The sequence below is a fragment of the Polyodon spathula genome, chromosome 2 (genome assembly GCF_017654505.1).
Source record: "Polyodon spathula isolate WHYD16114869_AA chromosome 2, ASM1765450v1, whole genome shotgun sequence".
Lineage (NCBI taxonomy): Eukaryota > Metazoa > Chordata > Actinopteri > Acipenseriformes > Polyodontidae > Polyodon > Polyodon spathula.
This window is the reverse complement of record NC_054535.1, coordinates 59,512,238-59,539,524: the sequence shown is the minus strand read 5'-3', so window position 1 is coordinate 59,539,524 and position 27,287 is coordinate 59,512,238. Positions and strand designations below refer to the sequence as shown.

Below are 27,287 nucleotides of genomic sequence, written 5' to 3'. Positions count from 1 at the left end.
TTGGACTATGGAAAAATGGTCAAAAGGTACTCTGGACTGTTGATGGATGGACAATGACACCTATGCCTTCTGCCAGTTTTGTTGTCAATTCAAAGCTTGTCTTCGTTCTATTCCTTAACCCTTTGCAGTCATATGTCAGACCAGGTCCGACATTATAATTTTCCCTTTCCCGTCCAATGTCGGACCCTGTCCAACATCATCAAAAACACGTAAAGCACAGGTCTCTAGTCATTTTTTCTCCGGAAAAAGCAGAGAAAACCTTTCAAATGGCTCAGTGAGACAAACAGGAGCCGAATGAAACCGAAAAAAAGGGTGTCTCATAGCCCCATCCACTACTGAGATAACACAGACATAACAAAAGAGGTAGCTGCTTCTGCAACCAGAACTCAAAGAAAATCAGAGCTTTTTGGAGATGTTATAGTAATAAAATAAAGACTTGGATCACATTATTGAGGAGTTTGGTGACAAAACGAGTGATCAGGAGAGGATTTATCAGTATGCAAGTCTATAAAGAGGTATGTGAAAAATACATCGAACAAGGGGTGGGGCTTGGCTGGAGTGTCCTTTTGCAATTCAATGCCTTTTAAACCTGTGTTACTCTGAAAAAAATTAAAAATAAACAGCACGTGTAAAATAAACAGTGCGTGTGAAAATAAATTGTGCCTGACAAGCGCTGAATAAATGGACTGCAAAGGGTTAAAGATATTATCTTCAAGTATTGCTCATCTTTAATAGACAGCTTTATGGGTCTTCCAGTCCTGGATTTGTCAATTACAGCTGATGATTCTCTGTACTTGATGATTATGCTTTGGACACCACACATTGACAATCAAGTGATGAAACCTATTTCACTCAATGTTTTTCCTAGTGGAGGCTTCCAACAAATTGTTAATGCTCATAATGCATCAGAGTAGAAAAATGCATCATGTTCAAGACTTTTGCACAGCAGTGTATGTATAGTATGTGTATGTGTGTGTGTGTGTGTTGTGTGTGTGTGTGTGTGTGTGTGTGTGTGTGTGTATATATATATATATATATATATATATATATATATATATATATATATATATATATATATATTATATATTATATATATATATATATAGTACTGTGCAGAAGTTTTAGGCAGGTGTGAAAAAATGCTGTAAAGTAAGAATGCTTTCAAAAATAGACATGCTAATAGTTTATATTTATCAATTAACAAAATGCAAAGTGAGTGATCAGAGGAAAAATCTACATCAAATCAATATTTGGTGTGACCACCCTTTGCCTTCAAAACAGCATCAATTCTTCTAGGTACACTTGCACACAGTTTTTGAAGGAACTCGGCAGGTATGTTGGCCCAAACATCTTAGAGAACTAACCACAGCTCTTCTGTGGATTTAGGCAGCCTCAGTTGCTTCTCTCTCTTCATGTAATACCAGACAGACTCGATGATGTTGAGATCAGGGCTCTGTGGGGGCCATATCATCACTTCCAGGACTCCTTGTTCTTCTTTACGCTGAAGATAGTTCTTAATGACTTTTCACTGTATGTTTGGGGTCGTTATCATGCTGCAGAATAATTTGGGGATGCCTCCCTGATGGTATTGCATGATGGATAAGTATCTGCCTGTACTTCTCAGCACTGAGGAGACCATTAATTTTGACCAAATCCCCAACTCCATTTGCAGAAATGCAGACCCAAACTTGCAAGGAACCTCCACCATGCTTCACTGTTGCATGCAGACATTCATTCGTGTACCACTCTCAACCCTTTGGCGAACAAACTGCCTTCTGCTACAGCCAAATATTATAAATTTTGACTCATCAGTACAGAGCACCTGCTGCCATTTTTCTGCACCCCAGTTCCTGTGTTTTCATGCATAGTTGAGTCGCTTGGCCTTGTTTTCATGTCGGAGGTATGGTTTTTTGGCCACAAGTCTTCCATGAAGGCCACTTGTGACCAGACTTCTCCAGACAGTAGATGAGTGTACCAGGGTCCCACTGTTTTCTGCCAATTCTGAGCTGATGGCATTGCTCGACATCTTTCAATTGCGAAGGGAAGTACGCATGATGTGTCTTTCATCTGCTGCAGTAAGTTTCCTTGGCCGACCACTGTGTCTACGGTCCTCAACGGTGCCCGTTTCTTTGTGCTTCTTCAAAAGAGCTTGGACAGTACATCTGGAAACCTCTGTCTGCCTTGAAATTTCTGCCTGGCAGAGACCTTGCTGATGCAGTATAACTACCTTGTGTCTTGTTGCTGTGCTCAGTCTTGCCATGGTGTATGACTTTTGACAGTAAACTGTCTTCAGCAACCTCACCTTGTTAGCTGAGTTTGGCTGTTCCTTACCCAGTTTTATTCCTCCTACACAGCTGTTTCAGTTAATGATTGTGCTTCAACCTACATATTGAATTGATGATCATTAGCACCTGTTTGGTATGATTGTTTAATCATACACCTGACTGCATGCCTACAAAATCCCTGACTTTGTGCAAGTGTATCTAGAAGAAGTCTACACCCCCTTGAACTTTTTGCACATTTTGTAGTGTCATTGCCTCAGAGTTTCATGCATTTAAATGAGGATTATCTTCCACTTATCTACACACCATACTCCACACTGTTTAAAAAAAAAAAGGTTTTATTGAGAAACAATTACATATTAAATACAAAACTGAAAGATCATAATTGGATAAGTCTCCACTCCCCTGAGCTAATACTCTGACTGGGCCACTCAAGGACATTTACCGTTTTGTTCCTTAGCCACTCCATTGTAGCTTTGGCTTGTGCTTTGGGTTGTTGTCATGCTGAAAGTTGAACTTCCATCCCAGTTTCAGCTTTCTTGCACAGGGCAGCATGTTTTCCTCAAGGACTTCTCTGTACTTTGCTCCATTCATTTTCTCTTCTGTCCTGACAAGTGCCCTATTCCTTGCCGATGAGAAACATCCTCATAACACAATGCTGCCACCACCTTTTGCATACTTCAAAACGGGATTCAAGGTGGACTTTCTTAAGTAATGGCTTCTTTCTTGCCACCCTGCCATACAGGACACATTTGTGGAGTGCATGAGATATTGTTGTTACATGCACACTTTCACCAGTCTTGGCCATAAAAGCCTGTAGCTCTTGCAAAGTTACCATTGGCCTCTTGGTAGCCTCTCTGATCAGTCTCCTTCTTGCTCGGTCATCCAGTTTAGAAGCAGGGTCTTGGTGGTGCCATACACCTTCCACTTCTTAATAATCGTCTTGACCGTTCTCCAAGGGATATTCAAGGCCTTTGGGCTTTTGATGTTTTTTTTTTTTTTTTTTTTTTTTATACTCCTTCAGCTGATTTGTGCCTTTCAACAACTTTGTCCCAGAGTTCTTTTGAAAGCGCCTCGGTGTTCATGGTTGAGTCTTTGCTTTGAAATGCACTACCCAGCAGAAGGAACCTACAGGAACTGCTGAATTTATCCTGAAATCATGTGAATCAGTACAATTTAACACAGGTGGAGGCCACTTAACTTGGTGTGCGATTTTGAAGGCGACTGGTTACACCTGAGCCAATTTAGGATTGCTATTACAAGGGGGTGGACACTTATCCAACCAAGCTATTTCAGGTTTTATTTTTAATTAATTTATTCAGTTTTTATTTTTAGATAAATGATTATGTATCGATAAATTAAATGCATTTTAATTCCAGGCAATAAGGCAACAAAATGTGAAAATTTTGAAAGGGGATGTAGACTTTCTATAGGCACTGTGTGTGTGTGTGTGTATATATATATATATATATATATATATATATATATATATATATATATATATATATATATATATATATATATACACACACACACAAAATGGACACCCGGCTCCCCGCTGAAGATGTTTATGGGAAGAAAGAGAACCGCCAATGCATATAGAAAAGAAAAAGAAAGAAAACATTTAACACAAAACAAAAATGACACAGGGGTTAGTAACTGTACCCTACTGACTATGTGAAGAGCCTCTGCACAGTGGGAAGGAAAAAAAGAACCTTTATTTTATTTAACTTTATATTATTTTAATTTATTTTATTTTAAAGGAGGAAACCTTCGGTAGTCCAGGCAGAAATGTCATCCCCACTCTGGACATACAAGCAATGGACTGATGGGCAGATGCTACTTTGGCTGATGAAGAACGAATGTAAGCTTCGACTGCTGATGAGGTCCAGCGTCCCATATTTTTGATTAGTCATTGCACCTGGCTGCCCCAATTCTGAATGAATTTGGAGTGTAAAATTGCGAGGGAAGACCTGCTCTGGAAACCAAAGCGGAGAGCTGAGAAGAAAACCAATGCCTTGAAACAACAGACCCGCTTGCACTGACGAATAGGGGATTGGAAGGAGATTTAGGTTTATGTTCTTTAATGTATTTCAGCATAGAAGAATATGGGCATACAGGAGAGTCAATTTTTGAAATTTGAATATATTGTCCTTGCCGAAGCTGATCAGTTTTTGAAATATGTAGAAAGAGAATAAAATGAATCTAAAATATGACTAAAGGTCACTGCAGCGAATACCTAGAGTGATAAAACTGGAAATAGAAGGGACTGTATATTCAGGGCATCTCAAAAAAACAAAAAAATGCAGAAAGGCATAACACTTCCATTGTTAGGTCATCAACTGGAGAAAAACAGCCTTGTCGGAGAATTGAAATCATGCTGCCAAGCATGTCAACAAAGATAGGCAAGCGAGTGGTAGAAGTAGCCGGCGAGCTCTTGGAAATTCCTCAAGCGAAACTGGTGCTGAATTCCTGACAAAGGTGCAGAGAATCCTTTGCATGAACTAAAAAAGTTCATCCAATTCATCCAAAAGTTCATCAATCATCCAATTCTGGCTGAAAGAAGTAGGACTGTAGAAGCAGTGGCTATGTTGAAGATGGGAGAATCTACTGAAGGTGCCAATGATAGAGTGAAACCGTAAGTAACCGTAGCTGCGACTGGAGTAACTGCAGGAATACAGGAGAAAACTGAAAGAGCCGAAGTTTGCTTCTCTTGTTCAATATTAGACACCCTTTTACCTAAATCACTCAGATGGGTATTGACCGAGGATAATGAGTTGGAAATAGCTGCATAAAAGATTTAATCTCTTGAAAAATCAAGGAGTGCTCTTGTTGGTTTGATCTGCCTGAAGCAGGTTCCTGCTGTTTTGAAATGCTGGCTGTCAGGATGCAGACTGCCCTCAGTCTGGTTGGGACTGCTGAGCGTAACTGGGGAGCTGTTTTAGGACAGGAAACAGTTTCTGCAGAGATGGATTCGCAATAGAGAATAAATAGAGATTATCGATCGCTACCTGCTGGAATCAAGTTTTTGTTTTTAAGAAGGGATTTTATAAGTTTATTTAAAGTCCAGTCCTTCCAGTATAGTCACTCTGGAGGTGCATCTTGAGCCTGGAGTAGTTTAGAACGACGAAGATTAGCTCCTTGGGAAGCTGGCGTATGGGAGGCAGCTATTCGGATCTCACAGAGCCACTGCATGGAGACTAGAATGGAGGAGTGGTTTGACCCTGATTTGAAGATGCAGCGGAATGATCTGCTATAGACAAGAAATTTGTGAGTCCTCTGAATCAGAATAGAGTTGCTGTAAGTAATCCATTTAATTGGTCTTTGCTGGTTTAAACAAAAAACAAATTGGTCTTGCAGTCTGATTTGGTTTACACCTGAACGAATAGCAGAAGACAACTAGGATGAGGTGACTAAGGTTTAAATAGAATAGATTTAATTAGTGAAAGAAGATGATAGGGTGCACAGGCCTAGCACCACCCCCTGAACCATACATTTAGGTTAACATATTTTGCTGTTATGGTTGCTGTTATGGGTAGTAACGGCTGAAGAAAGGCAGTCTGCTTTTTCTGATAAAACAGCTACAGTACATGCTACATTCTTTTCAAGTGCATTTGTAGCTAAGACACTTTCTAAAAAATTTCAAAAAATAAATAAAATCAAACTTGTCCTCTACCGGTACATGTATTTTCTTTACTTTATAACGTAAGTTGCATGTTTACAGATAAAATATTATTGCCATTATTGAAATAATGCCCAACTGCACAAATAGATACTATATAATAGCATTCAACAAGCAAGCTTTGAACAGTACTTCCATTCACTTCCCTTGCTCTTTTTGAAGTCTGTTCTTTTGTATGATCCTCACACAGCTGTATTTTCTTCTAGTTGTGATCACATCAAAGCCAACAGGTTTTTTTTTTTTTCGTTTTTTTTCACATATTGCAGGAAATAACGCTGGATTGATCAAGCAGAGAATGAATTTGCCTTGTAAAACAAACTGATAAGCGCACTGTACAGACTTTTGGGTGCATTCATGGATGATTCATGGAAGTTTCACAGCATCTGGATAAGGGCGACTGCTGAGGACGTGACGTCACAACAACATACATGTTGCTGTTTTTTTAAGCAGTGGCTATGTTGCTGTCACCAAGTGGGTTTTTAATGGTAAGGAAAGTGTTTCCAGAGAAATGTTGCTTGTAAGTGGTGGTTGCTCTTACCAGGTGTTGGTACTAACAACCGTCTATTGTACTGTTATTTTTGCCTTCAGAGCTGCTACGGCGTCAGTAAAAAATAAATAAAAAAATCTCAGTTTTTCACTGTGGAAATCTGGTAATCCTAAATTACATGGACAGTGTGAGAAACTAAAGCTCTGGTAGAAAATCTGGTCAGACACCAAAATCTTGCTGAACTGGACAAAATTCACAAAATAGTAAAATATAGTGAGTCTTTTCTCAAATTACTTTGTTTAATGCTAACATTAGGAGAACCGTGCAGAATTGTGTAAACTGCATTATCCTACTGTAGGCATTCAATAGTGTATTCATTACGATTGTGAAGTGCTCCCTAGTGCTTTCTTCCACAGTAATAAGTGATTATATGCTATACTAAAAACCAGAGCAATACATCAATAGCGGTCATCTTTCAATATGCCTTACAGGATATTGTAAATATCTGGTTCACACACCATATAAATGAGCCGAGTGAACTTGCAAACTGCACTGTGAACACAAACGAACTCGGTCCTGAAAAAAAAATAGGGTTCCCAAGAAAAAGATTTTGAAAGTATTTTTTCTAAAAAATGCATCATGCCGCCATCTTGGTTGATGTAGGAGTGCAATTTGTTTTGTATCTGAACTGTAATCTACACGGGATGATACCTGCCAAGTTTCATGTTGATTGGTTACACTGCGTGAGAACAGGAGCAGGTTGAAGTTGATGGAAGAAGAATAACAATAAGAAGAAAAATCCTAAAAATAACAATAGGCTTCCCAAGCCAGCTTGGAAGCCTAATAACAACAACTGCATATTTTTCATGATGGTTTTCTAATGTGCACAGTAATCGAAGACAGCCCACATCTCAAAAGAAAAAGTGGCTAAGTGAAGCCTTTCATTATATGTTACTGTATTTCAGCCATTTAACAAGCACACATTTCAGAAAATGAAAATACTGTATTCAAGACTTAAAATGTATATGTACAAATGATACTGATTTTTATTTAATTTTTTACAAGCAAACCTACAACCCAAGCTCTATGGGCACAGCAACGCTAAAAGGTTAACAGATTTATACTACCCCCTCCCCCCCCTAATTTTCAGATTTTAAATTTAGCCTACAAAAGTATCATACAACATTAAGGGCTATTCTTCACAATACAGCATTTACTCGCTGCATTTTCTATGGACAAAAATTGAACATATGGAATTGAATACTACCCTTCATACATGAACATAAATCACTGTGAAAAGAATTCGAAACAGGTTCAATTTTTGGATGAAAAACACAACGATCACGACCTTGTCCTGCTAAATTTGGATGCAATCTGAAGGCAGTATGGATCAGGTGCAAACTGCGGCATGGCTATTGCTCCGAAAAAAGAGAAAGAAAGAAGAAGTGGATTCACCCTATAATAATGAGCAGCAGTAAAGTTATTATATATTATAACAGGGGAGTACCAGCGACTTGTGCAAGAGCTTAATATACTGTATATATTTATAGAATCTCAAATTGTGCTATTGGTAAAAAATAATCCCAACAATTTTACTGGCAACAAAATTAGAAGTACAGACAGAACTACCAAATGCAATCATTTCGATGCATCGTGATTTTTAAATAAACAATACATAAACACTAGTAGATGGTACTGTCAATGCAGATTTAACGTCAGACAGCACAAAACAGTGTTTTACATTACTGAGGGAAAAAATACACATATACTAACGTATATGACTGACATAAAACCATTTTAGACAGTTTAATTTGCTGTAAATACAATACCACAATGCTACTGGATATAATTAGATACATGACTTTGTTTTGAAGTTTAGTCAATATTAAAAAATGGGCCATGGTATCCCATGTCATGGCATGCACTTTCTAGAAGCTATCATTTGGACAATTATGAAAACCTGTAGTCAAAACTGTGTTTATTTTAACTTATCAATAGTGCTACCTTTCCGATTTCTTCATATTTCCCCCAAATTTCTTTGTATTCTTTATCAATATATTCCTTTTGTTACTGGTTTTGTAAAAACTAGTGGTGGGTAGCAATATGAAAATTTTATATCATTATCGATGTCTTCCAAAACACAGAAAAATATAACAGAATTTCCATATGAAACATATACAGACGTGATCAGATATATACATATGAAAATGATATATGATATCTTTCAATTACCGTTATCCCCTTAATTTTCTTATTTTTACTAAAACAGTAGAAAACACTATTCTACATTGTATTAAAGTATTTGTTATCATTATTTGTTTTTTTCAGTAACATCCACAAATAAAGTTATGAACCATCCCGATTTTCCCGGAACAGTCCCCTTTTTAGGTAGTATGTCCCGGTGTCCCCACAAGTCCCATTTTTCATTAGCTCAACAGTAATTAAGCACCACCCTGATGGATTGAGGTAAATCTAAAGCTACCAATTGGCCCCATAATCACAGAGACAGGAGACGATTTTGAAGATGTTAATGAAATGCTGTCATAATGGTAAAATTAAGGACACTGCCGGAAGCTTGTCTGTGAGCTGCAAACAAAGTGGAAGTGGGGGGGAATAACAAAGAATACTGAATATAAAACTATTTTTGTAACACTGTGTCACGAAATAACTACCAGTTTGCTACATTAGTAAATATATAAAGAGGTGGTTACTTAATTCCCCATGTGCTCTGTGTTCTGAGCTTAAACCCTCCAGCACCTGTTGTTTTCAGCCATGAAATGGGAAAGCTGAAACATTAACTTCTTTTACATACTGTAGAAGAAAAGGTTCGGCATGGCAACAATTTTGTTTGTTTGTTTTACAAATAAACACTAAAACTAAATATGTCAATAGTACTTCTAGTTTCATTGTGTAAGAAAAAAAAGTTTTTGAGTTGTAAGCAACATAATATTTTAAGCTGGGGGGGTGCGTAGGAGAGAGTTGGCACTTATTAATCTTTTAAACTGGACGCTAATATGAATAAGGGCGTACAGTCGAGCCTGGGCACTATATCAAGCATATACTGTATGCTTTTATTTTTGCAGTGCTAGAATTTTTAGTGTCCAAACCTCCATCAACATTATTTGTTCTATACAATTTCAGCTCAGATATATTTACATATTATTTGTCATTTAACTAAGTTTTTTAGTATTTCTAAATGCAGCGGATGCTATATGAAATAATAAGAATTTTTTTTTTCTAGCTAACTGAATCTCAAAGTGTGCCCTGGCATCTGTCTAAAAACATGAGGATGCTATCATCACGGGCCAGTCTGCATAACTACCACAGTGTGCAAAAATGAAATAACAAGTTATAGGGTTTACACTGTGCTACATTCTGTCTGCAGTGCCCATTGCTCAGAGGTCTGCACAGCAGGTTTAACACTGCGGGGCTGCTGATAAAAAATGTCAAGTTTGAATCTGGGGCCTGTTTCCAATCCTCTCTACCTAGTTGTGGTTTTCATTAAAAAATGGGACTAATTCCTAAACCTTGCCTGTTCATTAATTGTATTAACACTCCAAGTTTTTGTGCAAGTTCTCTTAACTGTGCCAAGCTCATAATTACTTCCAAAGCCTTTGTTTGAAAAAAGTTTTTTTTTTTTTTAAAGACATAAGGATCAGTATTCTTCCATCACACATCCTCTCACACAGTTATCAAAAGCAGATCGTGAGCAAAGATGGAATACTGCAAACCATTTCCATGCAGCACAGTTCAAATGTTATGCGATCATGACCGACTTCGCACCCGACACCAGCCCTTAAACACTGCTGCAACTGTTTCCAACACAAGGGGCCACTTTCTCTCAAAACAAGCCACAAAAAGCTAAAATGACTGGTTTAACATAAAGTATACTTTGTATTCTAAACAAACTTAGAAAATAAAATTACAAGCAGATACACAGTGCTAGTACTGAACTGTTGGAACATATATTTTAATGTATCATCTGTTGTATCACTATTGGGCACCAGCAGCAGGATGAGTGGCATCTTCAGCTGTTTGGAATACAGCTCTAGAATTACAGTCTGATTTCTCAGAGGAGATGCAATTATGGAGTTTCTTTTTTTACCAATTAGAAAACATGGACATATTCCAGGAAAATTTTGATCTTCTAGTAGTGTCTCCAAGGAAAGGTGTGAAATTGACTCAAACTACTGGTTTCTATCTAGCTTGACACTATGCAAAATGTCACATGTGTGTATACACACACACACACACACACACACACACACACACACACACACACAATGCAGATATATGAACAACATCGCTGTTTTTTCTGTTTCAGCAATGATGGCAAGTGCCAAATAAGGTGTTTAGAGATTTGGTATGATCAATTGGGACTAGTACAAATGCAACTGTTTAAAAATACATTTTCACTAATATGTAGTATTACACAGCGGATAGTAACGGTAGTGATGTAGTAAATTTTATGAAAGTCAAGTGACACCGTTTAAGACACATTAAGAGGTTTGTAAAGTATTTTCGGAACACTACAATCCATTTGGATTCTGAATTCAACTGGTTGCATCATATCTCTAGAAAAACAACATTTTCTTATACAAAGTTGGGGAAGTTCGATTTGTAACATATGAACCAACCTATCCACAGCTATAAATTCTGACAATTCTCAAAGCATACAACACTATTTGTTTAGCGGAAAGCTTAGGGATCTTTTGTTGCAGCAGTATTAAGTTTATATACAGGCTTAGAGTAGATGGTTAACTTCTGTAATAAAAATATAAATCTTGGGCATGTAATATATGGGTTTTTTCTCTATCATTCTTGGAAACTTTTTAAACTTCTGGAGCCATTGGTACTACTAGACTGTTTTTGTCAGGCTCTGTAACAGAAACCCTGCGACAGATAGAGCCACTAGTAACTATGTCCGGACCTGTCATAATGCCAGCCATACCGACAAATGTTGAAATCGACTTTGGAATCAAAATGTATGGCTTAGACTAATAAACAAATATACAGCACCACGCAGAAACAAAACATTACAATAACTTGTTTAGATACAAGAAAGAAACAGGAAAACACTGTAAATTTTATTTGAACTTTATATTAAAACATGTATTCTGTTACATGTGTTTTAATATATGTGTTTTTACAACATTTATAAACATCAAGACACAAGTGGATATAAGATTATGTTTCATGAGATAAATTTAGTTTTTCTTTCCTTATTACTGATAATAATGGAATGAGGAGCTTTATTTATAAATATTTATTTTGAAAAAATAATCAAGAGTAGTGTCCATTATTGATTATAAAGACCCTGAGAATAAACATGTATTATGTCATTGCAATCACTCAGGTGAAACAATGCCTTTTAATTTGCTCAAACGTCAGTGATGTAGTCAAGCCGGAAAGTGCCAGAACACCGTTTTTTCTTGACTTAAGTATTAACTTAAGAATCTTTACCGATTTGTTATGAAATTGCGTACATGGTGCTCAACCGCTCTATTTTGGTGCCTGGGCACCAATGAAGCGATCTCTTTTCTGTGGGAAAATCAAATTAGTCTTTCTGCACCTTGCCACTAGGAACAAGTGTCCTGTTCCCTACACAGCAGTTTTGATGCTACAGTCCAATTCAGTCTCTGATAACCTACACGTATTTTAAATGTTTGCAGAGTCAAAAGTCCACACATCTCCTGCACAACTGTCCGATTCAGTCAGTCATCCTTGTGATGCAATGAAGAGAACATCAGGAACTTCTATTACAAACTAGAAGGCGGCTAACACTTTTTTGTAAAAAGTGCATCCTAGTGTGGACATAAACACTGGTTTATAGCTGCTTTGTATATCAATCAGTGCAGAGAGCCAGGGTTTGGAATGAACTGCTACCCTTGCAACTGGCTTAGTATGGCACTGTAATAGTAAATGTGCAGGGAAAAAAGGTATATAAGCTATGATTTGGTGGGGGAGGAATGAGATGCCAGTGGGCTGGAACGTGTGCCCATGTTTTTCCCCCATGTCTCGGACTTAGCAGGGGTAGGTTAATCAAGCGCAGCCCTTAGATTTTTTATTTATCTGTTTGCAATGTCCCACCAAATTTTGGAAGCAATCAGTCAAAACTTAGCTAAATTGTGTTTTTTAAACCAGCTTTATTTTTACACACACACATTACCTATAGTAAGTATTCACCCTCCTTAGACGTTTTCAGTTTGTTGTGTTACAACCTGAAATCTCTTGATGCATTTAAATTGGATTTTTTTTCCTTTGATTTACACAACCTACTCAACACTGAAGAGGCAAGAGGATTTTTATTGTGAAACAGTTAATGAAAATGAAAAAAAAAAAAAAAAAAGAAGAAATGTCTTGGTTAGATAAGTATTCAAACCCTGAGTCAATACTTGGTAGCTGTGAGTCTTTTGCAGTAAGTCTCTACCAGGTTTGCACAACTGGATTGTGCAATATTCGCTCATTTTCCTTGGCAAAGTTGTTTAAGCTCTGTCAAGTTGGATGGGGATCGTTGGTGGACAGCAATCTTCAAGTCTTGCCACAGATTCTCAATCAGATTCAAGGCCGGGCCACTCTAGGACATTTGTTTTCTTGTTTTTAAGCCACTCCAGTGTCACTTTGGCTGTGTGCTTGGAGTCATTGTCCTGCTGAAAGATGAATCTCCGTCCCAGTCTTAGGTCTTTTGCAGACTGAAGCAGGTTTTCCTCAAGGATTTGCCTGTATTTAGCTCCATCCATTTTGCCCTCTATGCTGACAAGCTTCCCAGTCCCCGCCGATGAAAAGCATCCCCATAGCATGATGCTCAAACCACCATGCAGTAGGGATGGTAGTCTTTGGGTGATGCACTGTGTTGGGGTTGCGCCAAACATAATGCTTTGCATTTAGGCTAAAAAGTTCAATTTTAGTTTCATCAGGCCACATGGCTATAGAATCTCCTGAGTGTTTTTTTGCATACTTCAAAATAGGATTCAAGGTGGGCTTTCTTGAGTAATGGCTTCCTTGTTGCCACCCTACCATACCGGCCAGATTTGTGGAGTGCTTGGGATATTCTTGTCACATGTACACTTTGACCAGTCTTGGCCATAAAAGCCTGTAGCTCTTGCAAAGTTGCCATTGGCCTCTTGGTAGCTTCTCTGATCAGCCTCCTTCTTGCTCAGTCACCCAGTTTGGAGGGACGGCCTGATCTAGGCAGGGTCTTGGGTAGTGCCATACCTAGGTGATGTGGTGTGTTGAGTTTGTGGCAGACATTACGCCTTGCAGGCCAAATAGTTACATTTTTGTTTCATCGGACCACAGAATCTTTTGCCACATCTTTTCAGAGTCTCCCACATGCCTTTTTGCAAATTTCAAGCAGGATTTTACGTGGGCTTTTTTCAGAAATGGCTTCCTTCTTGCTACTCTTCCATACAGGCCAGATTTGTGGAGTACCTCAGCTATTGTTAACATATGGACAGTTTCTCACATCTCAGCCATGGAATGCTGTAGGTTTTTCAGAGTCATTAGCCTCTTGGTGGCTTCTCTGACCAATGCCCTTCTTACCCTGTTGCTCAGTTTGGGAGGACCGCCTGCTCTAAGCAGATTCTGGGTGGTGCCGTATACCTTCCATTTCTTAATGATCGACTTGACTGTGCTCCAAGGGATATTCAATGCCTTTGAAATCTTTTTAAACCCCTCCCCTGATCTGTGCCTTTCTACAACTTTATCCTGGAGTTATTTTGAAAGCTCCTTGGTCTTCATGGTAGTATCTTTGCTTTGAATGCACTACCCAACTGTGGGACCTTACAGAGACAGGTGTATTTAATCTGAAATCATGTGAACCACTTTTATTGGATACAGATGGACTCCATTTAACTTACTGTTAAGTAAGTTTAGGAGTGTCATAGCAAAGGGTGTGAATACTTATTTAATGAAGACTTTTCAGGTTCCATTTTGTATTGATTTGCCCCCCCCCCCCAATTTTTTCACATATTGAAAGTGTTGAGTAGGTTGTGTAAATCAAAAGGGAAAAAAATCCCATTTAAATGCATCAAGACTTCAGGTTGTAACACAACAAACTGTGTAAAACTTCCAAGGGGGAAATATAGGCACTCTATGTGTGTATATATGCTTCAGTTACAGGAAAATAGTTCCATCTAGGATTTATGTGACATCATAAACTGTGAGACCATCTCGTAGTTTGTAAACTGTCCTTTAACTTACTGAAGCCCATCTATTATTTTTTATAATACATGGATATTATCTCTAATAAATAAAAGACAATAAAATGGGTGTTAAGGTTCAAACTGCAAATTAATTTAATGAATAATAATAATGTAAAGTCAATATTAAAGAATCTTAAATATAGTTTTCTTTTTGATAATTCAGAAATGACGAATTAAACTGGGTAAATAATGAACTGCAAAAAACATACTTTTAAGGAAAAGGTGTTTCAATGGGGTATGCTTTTTTTTCTTAGTCGCTGTCAGAGTCAAAGCTTATTTGTCTTACTCACTTGTTTGGTGTTCCCATTGGTGGAGGATGATTGTAAATCTTCAGAGACAGATTTGTTAAAAGTGGCTAAAAACCACAAATTGTAGGTTTTGTCAAGTGATTAAAAATGAGACATTTTGTGTTTGAAAAAGTAAAAATGTGGATATGTCAAAAATATCTTTATGAAGGATTTCATCATGAACAGAGAGGGGTTTATCAATTTCTCCCTATTGTGGCCAATTTCCTTTTAACCCACTTAGTAATGCTTACATATTAATTAAAACTTACTTTTGCAGAGTCAGGTTCAAGGAACCGGTGCAGGCCTTGATTTTGTTCTGGGCCTCCAGGTGAGTCATCCCATTAGTGCTGATCCCATCAATAGACAGAACCACATCTCCAACTACAATGCTGGCCTTGGCCGCCTTCCCTCCATCGGTTAACTGCAAGAAAAGAGAAAGTAGGGTCAACACTTACTGACTTGTAGTACTCTCTTTTATAATGAACATTTCACAAAGTAATGTCTACTGGTCAGATTACTCTACAAGATACAGATCCATAAAATACCAAAAGCACTATTACCCACTTCAGAATGTGTGTTTGTTTTGCTGTTTGTTCTAGTCATTTTCAGGATTTTGGCACAGCAAAGGTTAATCAGCCAAAAGCACCATTTCACTTTTAGTTTGTAGCCCAACACTCTTAGGTGAAATGTAGAAAAAAGTCAATACTTGCCATACAGTAACAGAAATAAGTTGCCAAAGTAAGGTAAAAATGTATTTTTCCATCTCCTTTTTCTCCTAACGTATTTTTTTGCAGACCCCAGGCACTTTTATCCACACATATGTATATTACAGGACATCCGAGTTTAATGACAATTAACTTGACTTGTCAACATGGAAATATACTAGGGAACACATTTATTTTGACATCTGTTTTATTTATACTAAACAATATATTGATATTTTAAAATTGTGTAGTCAAGTGGCATAAAAACACAAGCTAAGTTAGAAGAAATAACTGGGGCAACCTTGACCCCCACAGTTGTGCCTATTTGCTTGGTGCTGGCTAAGGTTGCCCCAATTATTTCTTCTAACTTAGCTTGTGTTAGAAGAAACAGCTTCAGTAACCAACATTATACATAATATGAAAGCCTAATTTGATGTGATGTGTAGGTTAGACTATTTGAAATGATGCTGCAGTTGCACTCCCAGATCACCATTGAAATGAGACATCTGTCTTGTGATTAATCCTAGTAAATCAAATTAATACTGGTACATCATTAACTCAATGTGACAAATACTGTAGCTGATTCTTTAGTATTTCATTTAGTTTTTTTTTTCCATATTTGAATTTATAAAGGAAAAAATGTATTTTTCTTTATGTTTATACTACATGTATGTTTAATACTGTACAGATACTGTATTACTTATTATTTATCCATGGCTGATCCCACAAGTTTTATTTTTTCTCACAAAAATTGTCAGTAATAAAAGCAGCAGCAGTAGCTTTTCCTCACGTTGACATGGTAAGTTTTATTCACATTTGATATCAAACGAATAATAATTGGTTTACATTATGTTGGTCGCCATAATGTTGGCACCTTGACGACAGCATGCTTGTCTCTCGTGTGACCCCAGTATTTACTAGACAAGAAAAGTCTCCTTCTTGTAGCTGTTAACAAAAATTGCTTGCATGGCCAGGCCTTTAGGTAACTATATATATATATATATATATATATATATATATATATATATATATATATATATATATATATATATATCTCAATTCAAATTAACTTTGTAAAGTAGATAAATCTCTGTTACATTTCAGACTGCATTATTCCATGTTAATGCATTGATCAGGGTCATAGTAACTCGTCAATTTTTCAAAAACAAAAAGTTTTAAAAATTTAATGTAAAGTTTATTCTGCCATCTGTGCTGTGCAACTCTTATGCCAGTATTATACATTTGATTAATTCTAATGTTACGGCTTTTAAAGTAAGTTATACCCATCAGTGTGCAGACACCATGTGGATATCGCTGCGTGCAATCTCTCAGAGAAATGCTTTTTGATTTTGTTGGTGCATCTATTTGTTCTAAAACAGGTCTCAAGGTAAACTTTTCATTTAAAACACATCAATTTTTAAAATGGCAATAATTGTCCCTCAAAATAAGGGGGTGTTTTCTAATTAGCCAGAATGTTATGAGTTAATTACTCAATTAAACTTAATTTAAAAAATAAATAAATAAAAAACGAATTTACTTTCTACAATATCGCAGGGATGTTTGACTTGCAGATATTGATCGTGCACCACATTTGCTGAAAACAGGACTATTCAACTTTATAAAATGGCTTGTATAAATTAAGTACTGTAATTGGCTGAACAAGATCACATGACCGTGTGGTAATAATTGTCTTACCGCACGGCTATGACATCATAGTACTTACCTGACCTACTAATATTAATATGCCTTAATAGTAACAATTATTTAAACAGTGTTTCGTGGGTAAAAATGTCAACATACAACTGAAACAGCATTTAAATCACTTAACAGTCTGTTTTTCTTTTCATCTCTGTCACTAAGAATTACAGAAAAATTTGCAAATATACTGGCTATTTATTTAGTCAGAGAAGAGAACAAAGAAAACAGTAGCAGTAACACAATTCAAAAGTCATCTGAGAAATCACCATGCAAGTGTCTCACTCAGCATGTAATTAAACTAAATACCGGCTTATAAAAATGACTAGCGAGTATGCAATGTTTAAACTAGACAAACAGACACATCTCACCCTCCGATTTCAGAAACATATTTAAAAGAACATTAAAATCTCTGCTGACACAACCACTGGGTCGCGTTCGGCATAGAATTCTACTGTGTTCACCACGGACAGGAAGGACTGGAGCACTGCACAAACTGACGTGGAAGTCGTTTAGTCCACATATCATCTAATGCTGGTTTACAATCTAGGGAAATTATGCCGGTTACCGGCCATCGGTGTGAAAACAGCCTCTGAAATTATTTGTCAGCGTCTCTTGAAGACTGCAAAGCCTGAGTAGGATCATTTCCGACCATAAATAAATAAATAAACAAACACACACTCTGAAGCCCCTCCCTCGAGTGCCAGTGCAGTGCAGTGTTTGGCTGTTCCATGAATTCTCCCTCAAAAGTAGGAAATCAGTCTGCTTTCAATTCCCAAATGCCATTTCATCTCGAAAATCTTACTATAAATGGTAATGTTCAATGTAATGTTTATGGCAAATAAAAAAAAAAAGTACAAAATATAAATATGTTACAATCAAACAGTCTTCAGGGACTATTTTTTTGCAGTAGAAGGATACATAATACATTTCTTATTTTTTTCTTTAAAAAGCGATTTTGTGCAATTATTTTCAAGAGGAAAGTGTAGCCATTTTAGAAGCAAAATAACCCACTCCAGGGCGTGTTGTAAGAATGTGGCAAAAGTATAGGTTCTATTCATTTTGTCTCATTGCATCTGGTGTGTAACAGACCTTTTTCCTTTTTATCTGCCACAGACCATTTACAGTATTCACTGCCTGTTACGCCTGAATGGATGTTATTGTTATCTCACAAATGCCATGCGTTCACAATGGTAACTGTTCTTTGTTTATTGTAGAAGGGTAGTGTTCCCCCACCATAAACAGCTATTCAGCAGTCTACCGTGAAAAATGTATTTTCAATTACATACTGATGAAAGACAAAATATCCGGAGATTTTGGATATAGAAAACATTTAACTGCCTGTAATTTCTGTACACATTTTTAGCATTTTCACATAGTATTTACAACAAAAAATGCTATGAAAAACACAATCTGTTTCATAGATGTTTCAGGCATGTAGCGATTGGTTGTGATTAATTACCATTTCCATGGTAATTAATAGTCGCATTTAAATATGTTTTCTAAAGACAGAAAACTCCTTCCTTAGTTATTGGAAACATTTAAAAGTAAACCAGTCATTACAGCTCTTTCAAGTATTTTACCACAAAGTACAGTCCTGAACACAACTTAATTAGAATTTAATTTGCTGAATGTGTTCTCCTAACTCACGTATTCTATTTACTCACACAGTAATATCATAACCGGGGCTTTGCACCTGCGCTTTATATTAGCATATTGTACTTTATACATCAACATAATAAATACCAGACGTTTAACCTTTTTTTTTTTCCTTTCTTGAATGTGGCAACAATTACTGATAATATTTATTATTAAACAGATGGTACTTAGTACATCTGGTTCAGTGTATACTGCTGGTCAGATGAAAATCATTTGCTTGCCTTCCATACCAATTATTTCATCCTGATAAGTGAAAACTTTGTTGATGGTTAATGCAGCACAACAGATAGACATGTCGCTGTGCTGCACAGAATGGAGGCACATTAGAATTTAAAAACACCAAAGTTTGATATTATGTTTTTTTATACATTTGTGGGTGAAGTGCAGCATTAGTAATCCAGTAAATCTCTCACTAGTACATATCCACACAGACTCAATTACAGAATTAGGGAATGGGAATATAAATCATATCCTAGCCCTTACATTTAACATCTGTGTTCTAACACAAGGGGATAATAGGTCAGCCACCGTGGGTTAAGTAGCTCCAGGCTACAACAATGGCTAATGTGAAAAGGGATGAGCCCGTGTGGATTTTTAAGATCTCTCACCATTGATTAATGTACTCAATGTTTATTCTACAAGTAAGACTTGAGAATTCAATATTTAACCACTTAAGGTACACAAAGAACTGAACAGTTGTTGAAATAGTTTTTTCTTAAAATACATTTGGGAGTGACTCAAGGATCACAAGGAAAATGACAATTTGGATGACCAGATTCAACTTGTCAAACTTTTAAACCCTGTTTCGTTCACCTTATTGCAAAAAGAAGAACTCTAGCATAACTGTTCTTGTGGGACACATGCCCCTCGTACCTTAAAAGAGTTAAGGTACGTTTTCTGAGCCCAAATGTTAAGTACTTAAATGAATTTAAAGCCATTGCTATCTGCACAGCAACCCCTAACCCTAATGCAGTTAAAATGACATGCAGTTACTATGTTTAGAAACACCATAAACATACAATACAACTTTATCACCCCTATATCATTTTAGTTTGCATTACTCTTCAACAATATGTAAATATGTTTGGAATTAGTTTGTGGTAAACGGACAAGGAATTACTTTTACAGTTATTGTAACTATTGACCTTCAAGTGCTTGAATTACATCTGTGTGGTACCTCCAGGCCATAGAGTTGTATTTACTTGGTCTAATTTTAAATTAGTGCCATAAAAAAGGCATCATTTATTGTTATTTCCCCATTTCCATGGAAACGAGAATGCAAGCAAGCATTTGGCACTCATTTAAGTGTTCATTCCAGCTATGTTTGGGCATAGCATGTTTTCAGTTTCAGTGACAGAAAATTACTTATTTAAATCACATACATTTCCATGGCACAAAGGAAGTCTCATAAGGGTGTATAAGGGTGGCTATTTCCTGGTAACTGCTTGCTACGTTTTCAACTGATCTGCACACTCACATAACTACAACTGAGAGGGTTCAACCAGTAGCTCAACACTCAACACATTTTATTTTGTTTACAGTGTAAAAAAAGACATCAAACACCAAAGAAAATCACAAGGATTTTAATGGTGTGCATGGAAACTTCATAACTGCCGGGCACAAAACTAGGTGTTGTATTTTCTAGCTCCAGACTTGCCTGCCTTCAATTCAACATTTTTTTATAATAAATACAAAAAGTAGGATATAACATCTGTTGAAGGTGTTTTGCACTCCATGTGTTGTACAGTTGACAACAGCAACAGTAACTATTTTTGGCTCTAAACTTTGACATAATTTGATACTGTAAAAACTCCTTTACTTTAAGGGATGCGAATAAAGCATTTCTGAAATTCATTTCAAAATCATGTTATTACATGTAGGTAAACATTAATTTAACTGGAATTTAAATCACGTTTGATTCAAGTTTAGGTTAAACCTCTTTAGAATTGCTTGCCGATTCATATGCTGTGAAAAGCTATCAGTAAAGGATAGGCCATTTGCAGGTGTTAAAATAGTTTCTACGTATAAACAAGGGGGGAGGTGAAGAACAGCAGCGATTGTAAGCATCATAGTTTAACATTACTTTGGGAGCCTCTAGCGCCTTAATTCACATAATTTAAAATAACTAAAACTCTCACACTTTGTTTTCAAAAACAGCATCTCTGTTAACTGGTAAAAACAGATACAGTACAGTGGCTTTCAAAAGAATTCACCCCCTTGGACTTTTCCACATTTTATTGTGTTACAACATGGAATCAAAATGGATTTAATTAGGTGTTTTCACCACTGATCAACACAAAAACAGTCCATAATGTCAAAATGAAATAAAATCTACAAACTATTCTAAATTAATTACAAATACAAAACAAAATAAATTTGATTGCATAAGTATTCACCCCCTTGAGTCAATATTTGACAGCAATTACAGCCATGAGTCTAGTTGGATAAGTCTCTACCAGCTTTGCACATCTGGACACTGCAATTTTTGCCCATTCTTTTTTGCAAAATTGCTCAAGCTCCGTCAAGTTGGATGGGGGCCTTTGATGAATCTTCAACACTTTCCACATATTCTCAATTGGATTGAGGTCCGGGCTTTGAGTGGGCCACTCCAGGACATTGACCTTTTTGTTTTTAAGCCACTCCAGTGTGGTTTCGGCTGTATGTTTGGGGTCATTGTCCTGCTGGAAGATGAATCTTCTCCCAAGTCCCAGGTCTCTTGCAGGTTTTTCTCCAGGATTTCTCTGTACTCTGTACTACTGTATCCATTTTCCACATTGACACAGAGAAGCAACCCCATAGCATGATGCTGCCACCAGCACGCTTCATGGTAGGGATGGTGTTCTCAGAATGCTGTGCGGTGTTCGGCCTGCGCCAAACATAGCGCTTAGATTTGAGGCCAAAAACCTCTATTTTGGTTTCATCAGACCACATAATCTTCTTCCACTTGGTCACAGAGTCTCCCACATGCCTTTCAACAATTCTTTTTGCCACTTTTCCATAAAGGCCAGTTTTGTGAAGCACCCGGGCTATTGTTGCTGTATGCACAGTGTCTCACAGCTCAGCAGTGGAAGACTGTAACTCCTTTAGAGTTGCCATAGGCCTCCTGACTAGTGTCCTTTTTGCCCGGATACTCAGTTTTTGAGGACGGCCTGTTCTAGACAGATTCACAGTTGTGCCATATTATCTCCTCATTAGTGCTTTTGAAGAACCTTATTCTGGATTTGCTTTGCATGTTCCTTCATCTTCCTGATGTAGTTGTTGTTCGGAAATGTACTAACCAACTGTGGCACCTCCCAGAAACAGGTGTATTTAACCTGAAATCATGGGAAACACCTTAACTGCACACAGGTGGACTCCATTTAACTAATTATGTGAATTCTAAAGATAACTGGTTACACTAGAGCGTATTTAGGTGTATCATAGCAAAGGGGGTGAATACTTATGCAATCAATTATTTTCTGTTTTATATTTGTAATTAATTTAGAACAATCTGTAGATTTTATTTTTCTATTTGACATTATGGACTTTTGTGTTGATCAGTGGCAAAAGACTCCTACTTAAATCCATTTTGATTCCATGTTGTAACACAATAAAATGTGGAAAAGTCCACAGATTGTGTTACAACATGGAATCAAAATGGATTTAAGTAGGAGTTTTTGTGTGTGTGTGTGTGTGTGTGTGTCTATATATATATATATATATATATATATATATATATATATATTATATATATAATATATATATATATATATATTATAGTACACACAAACAAGTTTGTTGTGTTGTTTAACAAGTTAGGGTTAGAAGAAATAGATGTCTACAATTATTTATTTCAGCTTTTTTTTTTTTAAACTTCAAAAATGCTAATTCAAAAGTATATACCTTTTAAAGTTAAAGTTTAATGTAAAAGTTCATACAATTTAATGATATACTGTAGCATGGGCGACAAGGTGCTAGAAATTTCAATATGATAATGCAGAACCTAATTCTAGAAAAGTCTAGAAAATGCTGGATTGTAGTTGAACATTCTTAGAGTATAAAAGGGTTAGGTATAGGAAGATTGCTGTCCTTATCAATAAGTCAATATGGGAAAAAATAAAAAGCTCTGAAGACCTTAGGCAGAAAATGATTTATTATCATGAAGCTGGAGAAGGGTACAAGAAGAATTCCAAGCAATTGAGTATCCCAGTTACAACTACTGTGTCTTATCAAGAAGTACAAGACTCATGGTACTGTCACAACACTCCCTCAGTCTGGAAGAAAGAAGGTTCTTTCACCAAGAACAAGTACAAGAATTGTGAGAAAGGTGAATAATAATCTGAGATTGACTGCCAAAGTTATTCAAATTGAACTGGTTGCAAATTGGACTGGGGTTTCCATTTCAACCATAGGTCGAGTATTGCATGCCAAGGAAAAAGCCACTCTTAGGAAAATGTCACAAGGACAATTGCTTATAATTTGCAAAACAGCATTTGAATGATGGACATAAGTTCTGGATTTTGTACTTGGCTTGATTCATGCCAAAGCTGCCCGATTCCAGCCTTGCTGAAGCACCTCCAGATCATCACCGATCCTCCACCACATTTCACAGTGGGTACGAGACACTGTGGCTTGTAGGCCTCTCCAGGTCTCCATCTAATCACTAGACAACCAGGTGTTGGGCAAAGCTGAAAACTGGACTCATCTGGGGGTGCTTCACCAAGGCTAGAATCAGGCAGATTTGTCTTTGTGAAGGGCGCATGAATCAAGCCAAGTACAAGGTTGTCCTGGAAGAAAACTTGCTTCCTTCTGCTCTGACAATGTTCCCCAACTCTGAGGATTGGTTTTTCCAGCAGGACAATGCTCCATGCCACACAGCCAGGTCAATCAAGGTGTGGATGGAGGACCACCAGATCAAGACCCTGTCACGGCCAGCCCAATCCCCAGACCTGAACCCCATTGAAAACCTCTGGAATGTGATCAAGAGGAAGATGGATGGTCACAAGCCATCAAACAAAGCCGAGCTGCTTGAATTCTTGCGCCAGGAGTGGCGTAAGGTCACCCAACATCAATGTGAAAGACTGCCAAGACGCATGAAAGCTGTGCTTGAAAATCAGGGTTATTCCACCAAATATTGATTTCTGAACTCTTCCTAACTTAAAACATTAGTATTGTGTTGTTTAAAAATGAACATGAGCTTATTTTCTTTGCATTATTCGAGGTCTGACAACACTGCATCTTTTTTGTTATTTTGACCAGTTGTCATTTTCTGCAAATAAATGCTCAGAAATGTTGTCAGTAGTTTATAGAATAAAACAAAAATGTTCATTTTACCCAAACACATACCTATAAATAGTAAAACCAGAGAAACTGATAATTTTGCAGTGGTGTCTTAATTTTTTCCAGAGCTGTATATATGCGTGCTGTTTTCTTATTTATATTTGATTTCTGTAAATATAAAGGACGAGCGAGGCGCCGTCCGCCAGGTTATTTTGTATTGTTTATATTTTAAAAACCTTGTGAGGATGCGTGACTGATCAGCTACTAATTATTGAACTAGCTGACAGTCAGTCACGCATCCTTATTAATCTCGTGCAGACTGTGGCTGAGGGGTAATAAGATAATTAATAGCTAGTTAACCCCTTGGCCAGAATATAAAAGCCTGCAGCTTTCCTTGTTCGGGGAAAGAGGTTCAGAGTGGAGAACGAGTGTGGAGAGGTGGTAATAAAGTAAACACAGAGAAACAACAATTGGTAAACGTGCTGGTTAATAAACTAGCACGATACTTGTTATTGTTTATTTGTCTGTTAGGCCAACATGACTTTTTGCTTCAAAAAGTTTTTGGTTTTGTTTAAATCTTTGTTTTATTATTTAATAAAAGCTGAGTGCCGTAGAGTCTCAGTTTCACCCACCAGTACTGTCTGTGTGTTTTCCTTTCTGGCCTGACGTCACCACTGCAGCCATCACTGTCACAAATGGCCTAGACAAAGTCCCAATCTAAATCCGATTGAGAATCTTTGGTATGAACTGAAGAAGGCTGTGCACAAAATAAGTCTTCAGAATTTGAATGAACTGGAACAATTCTGTACTGAAGAATGGTCAAAAATCAGTAAAGAATCAAGCCAAAAGCTCACTGACAAATATTCTAATCAGTTATTGCGAAGGTGCCTCAACTAGCTATTAATTAAATTTTCCTTGTCTGGGTATGCATACTTTTGAATTAGCATTTTTTGAGGGTTTTGCCAAAAAAATGCTTAAATAAATACATTGTAGACATTTATTTCTTGTAACCTTTTTTTTCCTAATCCACAAAAGAAAAACTTTTGCTACAAATGATTTTTCCTATAATCCTTTGTTTTTGAAAAATTTCTAGAAATTATAAATTTCCATTGCAGTATGTAAACTTTTGACTACAACTGTATATAAAAATTACACATAATATAAAAATATATTGATGATTCTCTGTACAGTAATCGATCACGCATCTGCCCGTCACATCTGGTGATCAACCTCTTCAGCAACGTTAGTTTATTATTGATCAGAGAAGATATTTTAGATCCTACCAAAGTTTTCGTACACTGTGTTGCATGTGATCCATGATTCATTGTAGGTAGCGTCACGTGAGGTGTTCAGTGTGTTGATATGTAAATAAATCCTGTTTGTGAGGCGTATCAACTTCAACCGTCATCTCGATCTCCTGCCCATCACTCAGCAGCGAATGCAAGCCTCCACACTGCAGACGGCTATTAAGTCACAAGCATTAACACCCTGTATCTTTCTAAACAAAGGATGTGGGGGAGCGCCTAAATAAAAGCTGAAGCTCAAAACAATAATGTGTGACTATAGTAACTGTTACAGCTGTGTATAATGGTTAAAACAGGATTCATTCATCTGAATTTTTACATATCCGCCCTTACTCTGGTCCCACTGCAGTCAGATATGCGACGGATTACTGTAATTCAATTAGATTTATATCCACATTTAAAATATAAGGTGAGAGCATAGATTCAGTCTTAGCGTCAACTAAATTTAATTAAGTTTTTCAGTACAGATTTTTGATCATCCCTTGGAGAATAAATAGTAATGCAAATTACTGATTTTAGGATATTAAACTAAAATTAGAGGGTAAATGAGTGTAATTTTCAATTACAAATCGTTCACTAGTCTCTGTGGAAGGGTTACAGATTGTACAATTTACTTTTCATTAGAACTGACAACTGTACATTGCTCCCTTGGAATATAAAAGAGTGAATTCATGACATTCTGTCTTCCATTTATATAGTAACATGCTCCCAGTACATGCAATACTTAAAATAAAATAAATACAGGTGCTTTAGTCCTGAAGGGTCCACATATGTTATGCATTATTCCCATTCCAGTAAACTTTTACTTTTTAATCTTTTTTTTTTTATTGTTTAGGTTGCGTAATAGGGCACATGTATTCAAGCTACATCTGATCTATTTAAACTGACATGATCTATTTAAGTTGCACTGTGCTTGTGTATTCCATCTGAAACAAAAACACATTGGAAATGTGAAAAAAAATGGCAAGTTATCAAAAGTAGCCAGCCATTACAAGTGGAGATATAAAAAAACACAAGCTAAGTTAGAAGAAACAATTGGGGCAACCTTGGTCAGCACCAAACAAACAGGCACAACTGTAAAAGCGGTGGGGTTCAAGGTCACCTCAATTGTTTCTACTAACTTAGTTTTTCATGCAAGCTCGATCCGCTTTTATTGTGCCTGAAAAACACAAGCCAAGTTAGTAGAAACAGTTGGGGCAACCTTAGCCCCGATCAGTTTTACAGTTGTGCCTATTTGCTCATAATAATCAAATTATTTATCGATTAGGACCCCATGATAACAAATCGATAACATTTTAATGAAATCGAATATTCCATGAAATTAAAAACGTGTCTTGTACATTAACTTACTGTCAAGAATGTAATCTGTTATTTCTTCTAAAAGTTACTGAGAATGTGTCTGTGAACAAATAAATGATGATGCAGAGATCAACAGTAACCTGCTTTGTTAATGTACATATTATTATTTTTTAAATCCGTCCCAACAGTAGCCGTCCGTCTTGAACGAAACTAATAATATTTAACATTACTACACTGTCACGTGCCACTTTCAGAAAAAGTTATTTTTTTACCTTTTCATTTTGAAGCAATGCACTGTCTGCAACCTTTTTCATTTTTGATTGCTGTCTGAGTCTAAATGCTGCTGGATCGTTGCTCTATATGTGATCCAATGAAACATTGCAGGTTTGCCACCACTAGAAGCAAAATTATTGTACATGGTCCGC

At 36.8% G+C, this 27,287-nt stretch overlaps 1 protein-coding gene across 8 annotated transcripts in view; it reads right to left on the bottom strand.

Annotated features, from left to right (window-relative positions):
• The window catches only part of LOC121298807 (PDZ and LIM domain protein 5-like), a 215,733-nt gene that overhangs the window by 129,912 nt on the left and 58,534 nt on the right, over nt 1-27,287 (bottom strand). For all 8 annotated transcript variants that reach the window (XM_041226038.1, XM_041226046.1, XM_041226054.1 and 5 more), the window contains exon 3: nt 15,212-15,363. In XM_041226038.1, the coding sequence (XP_041081972.1) occupies nt 15,212-15,363 (152 nt within the window). The remainder of the gene's footprint in view (nt 1-15,211; nt 15,364-27,287) is intronic.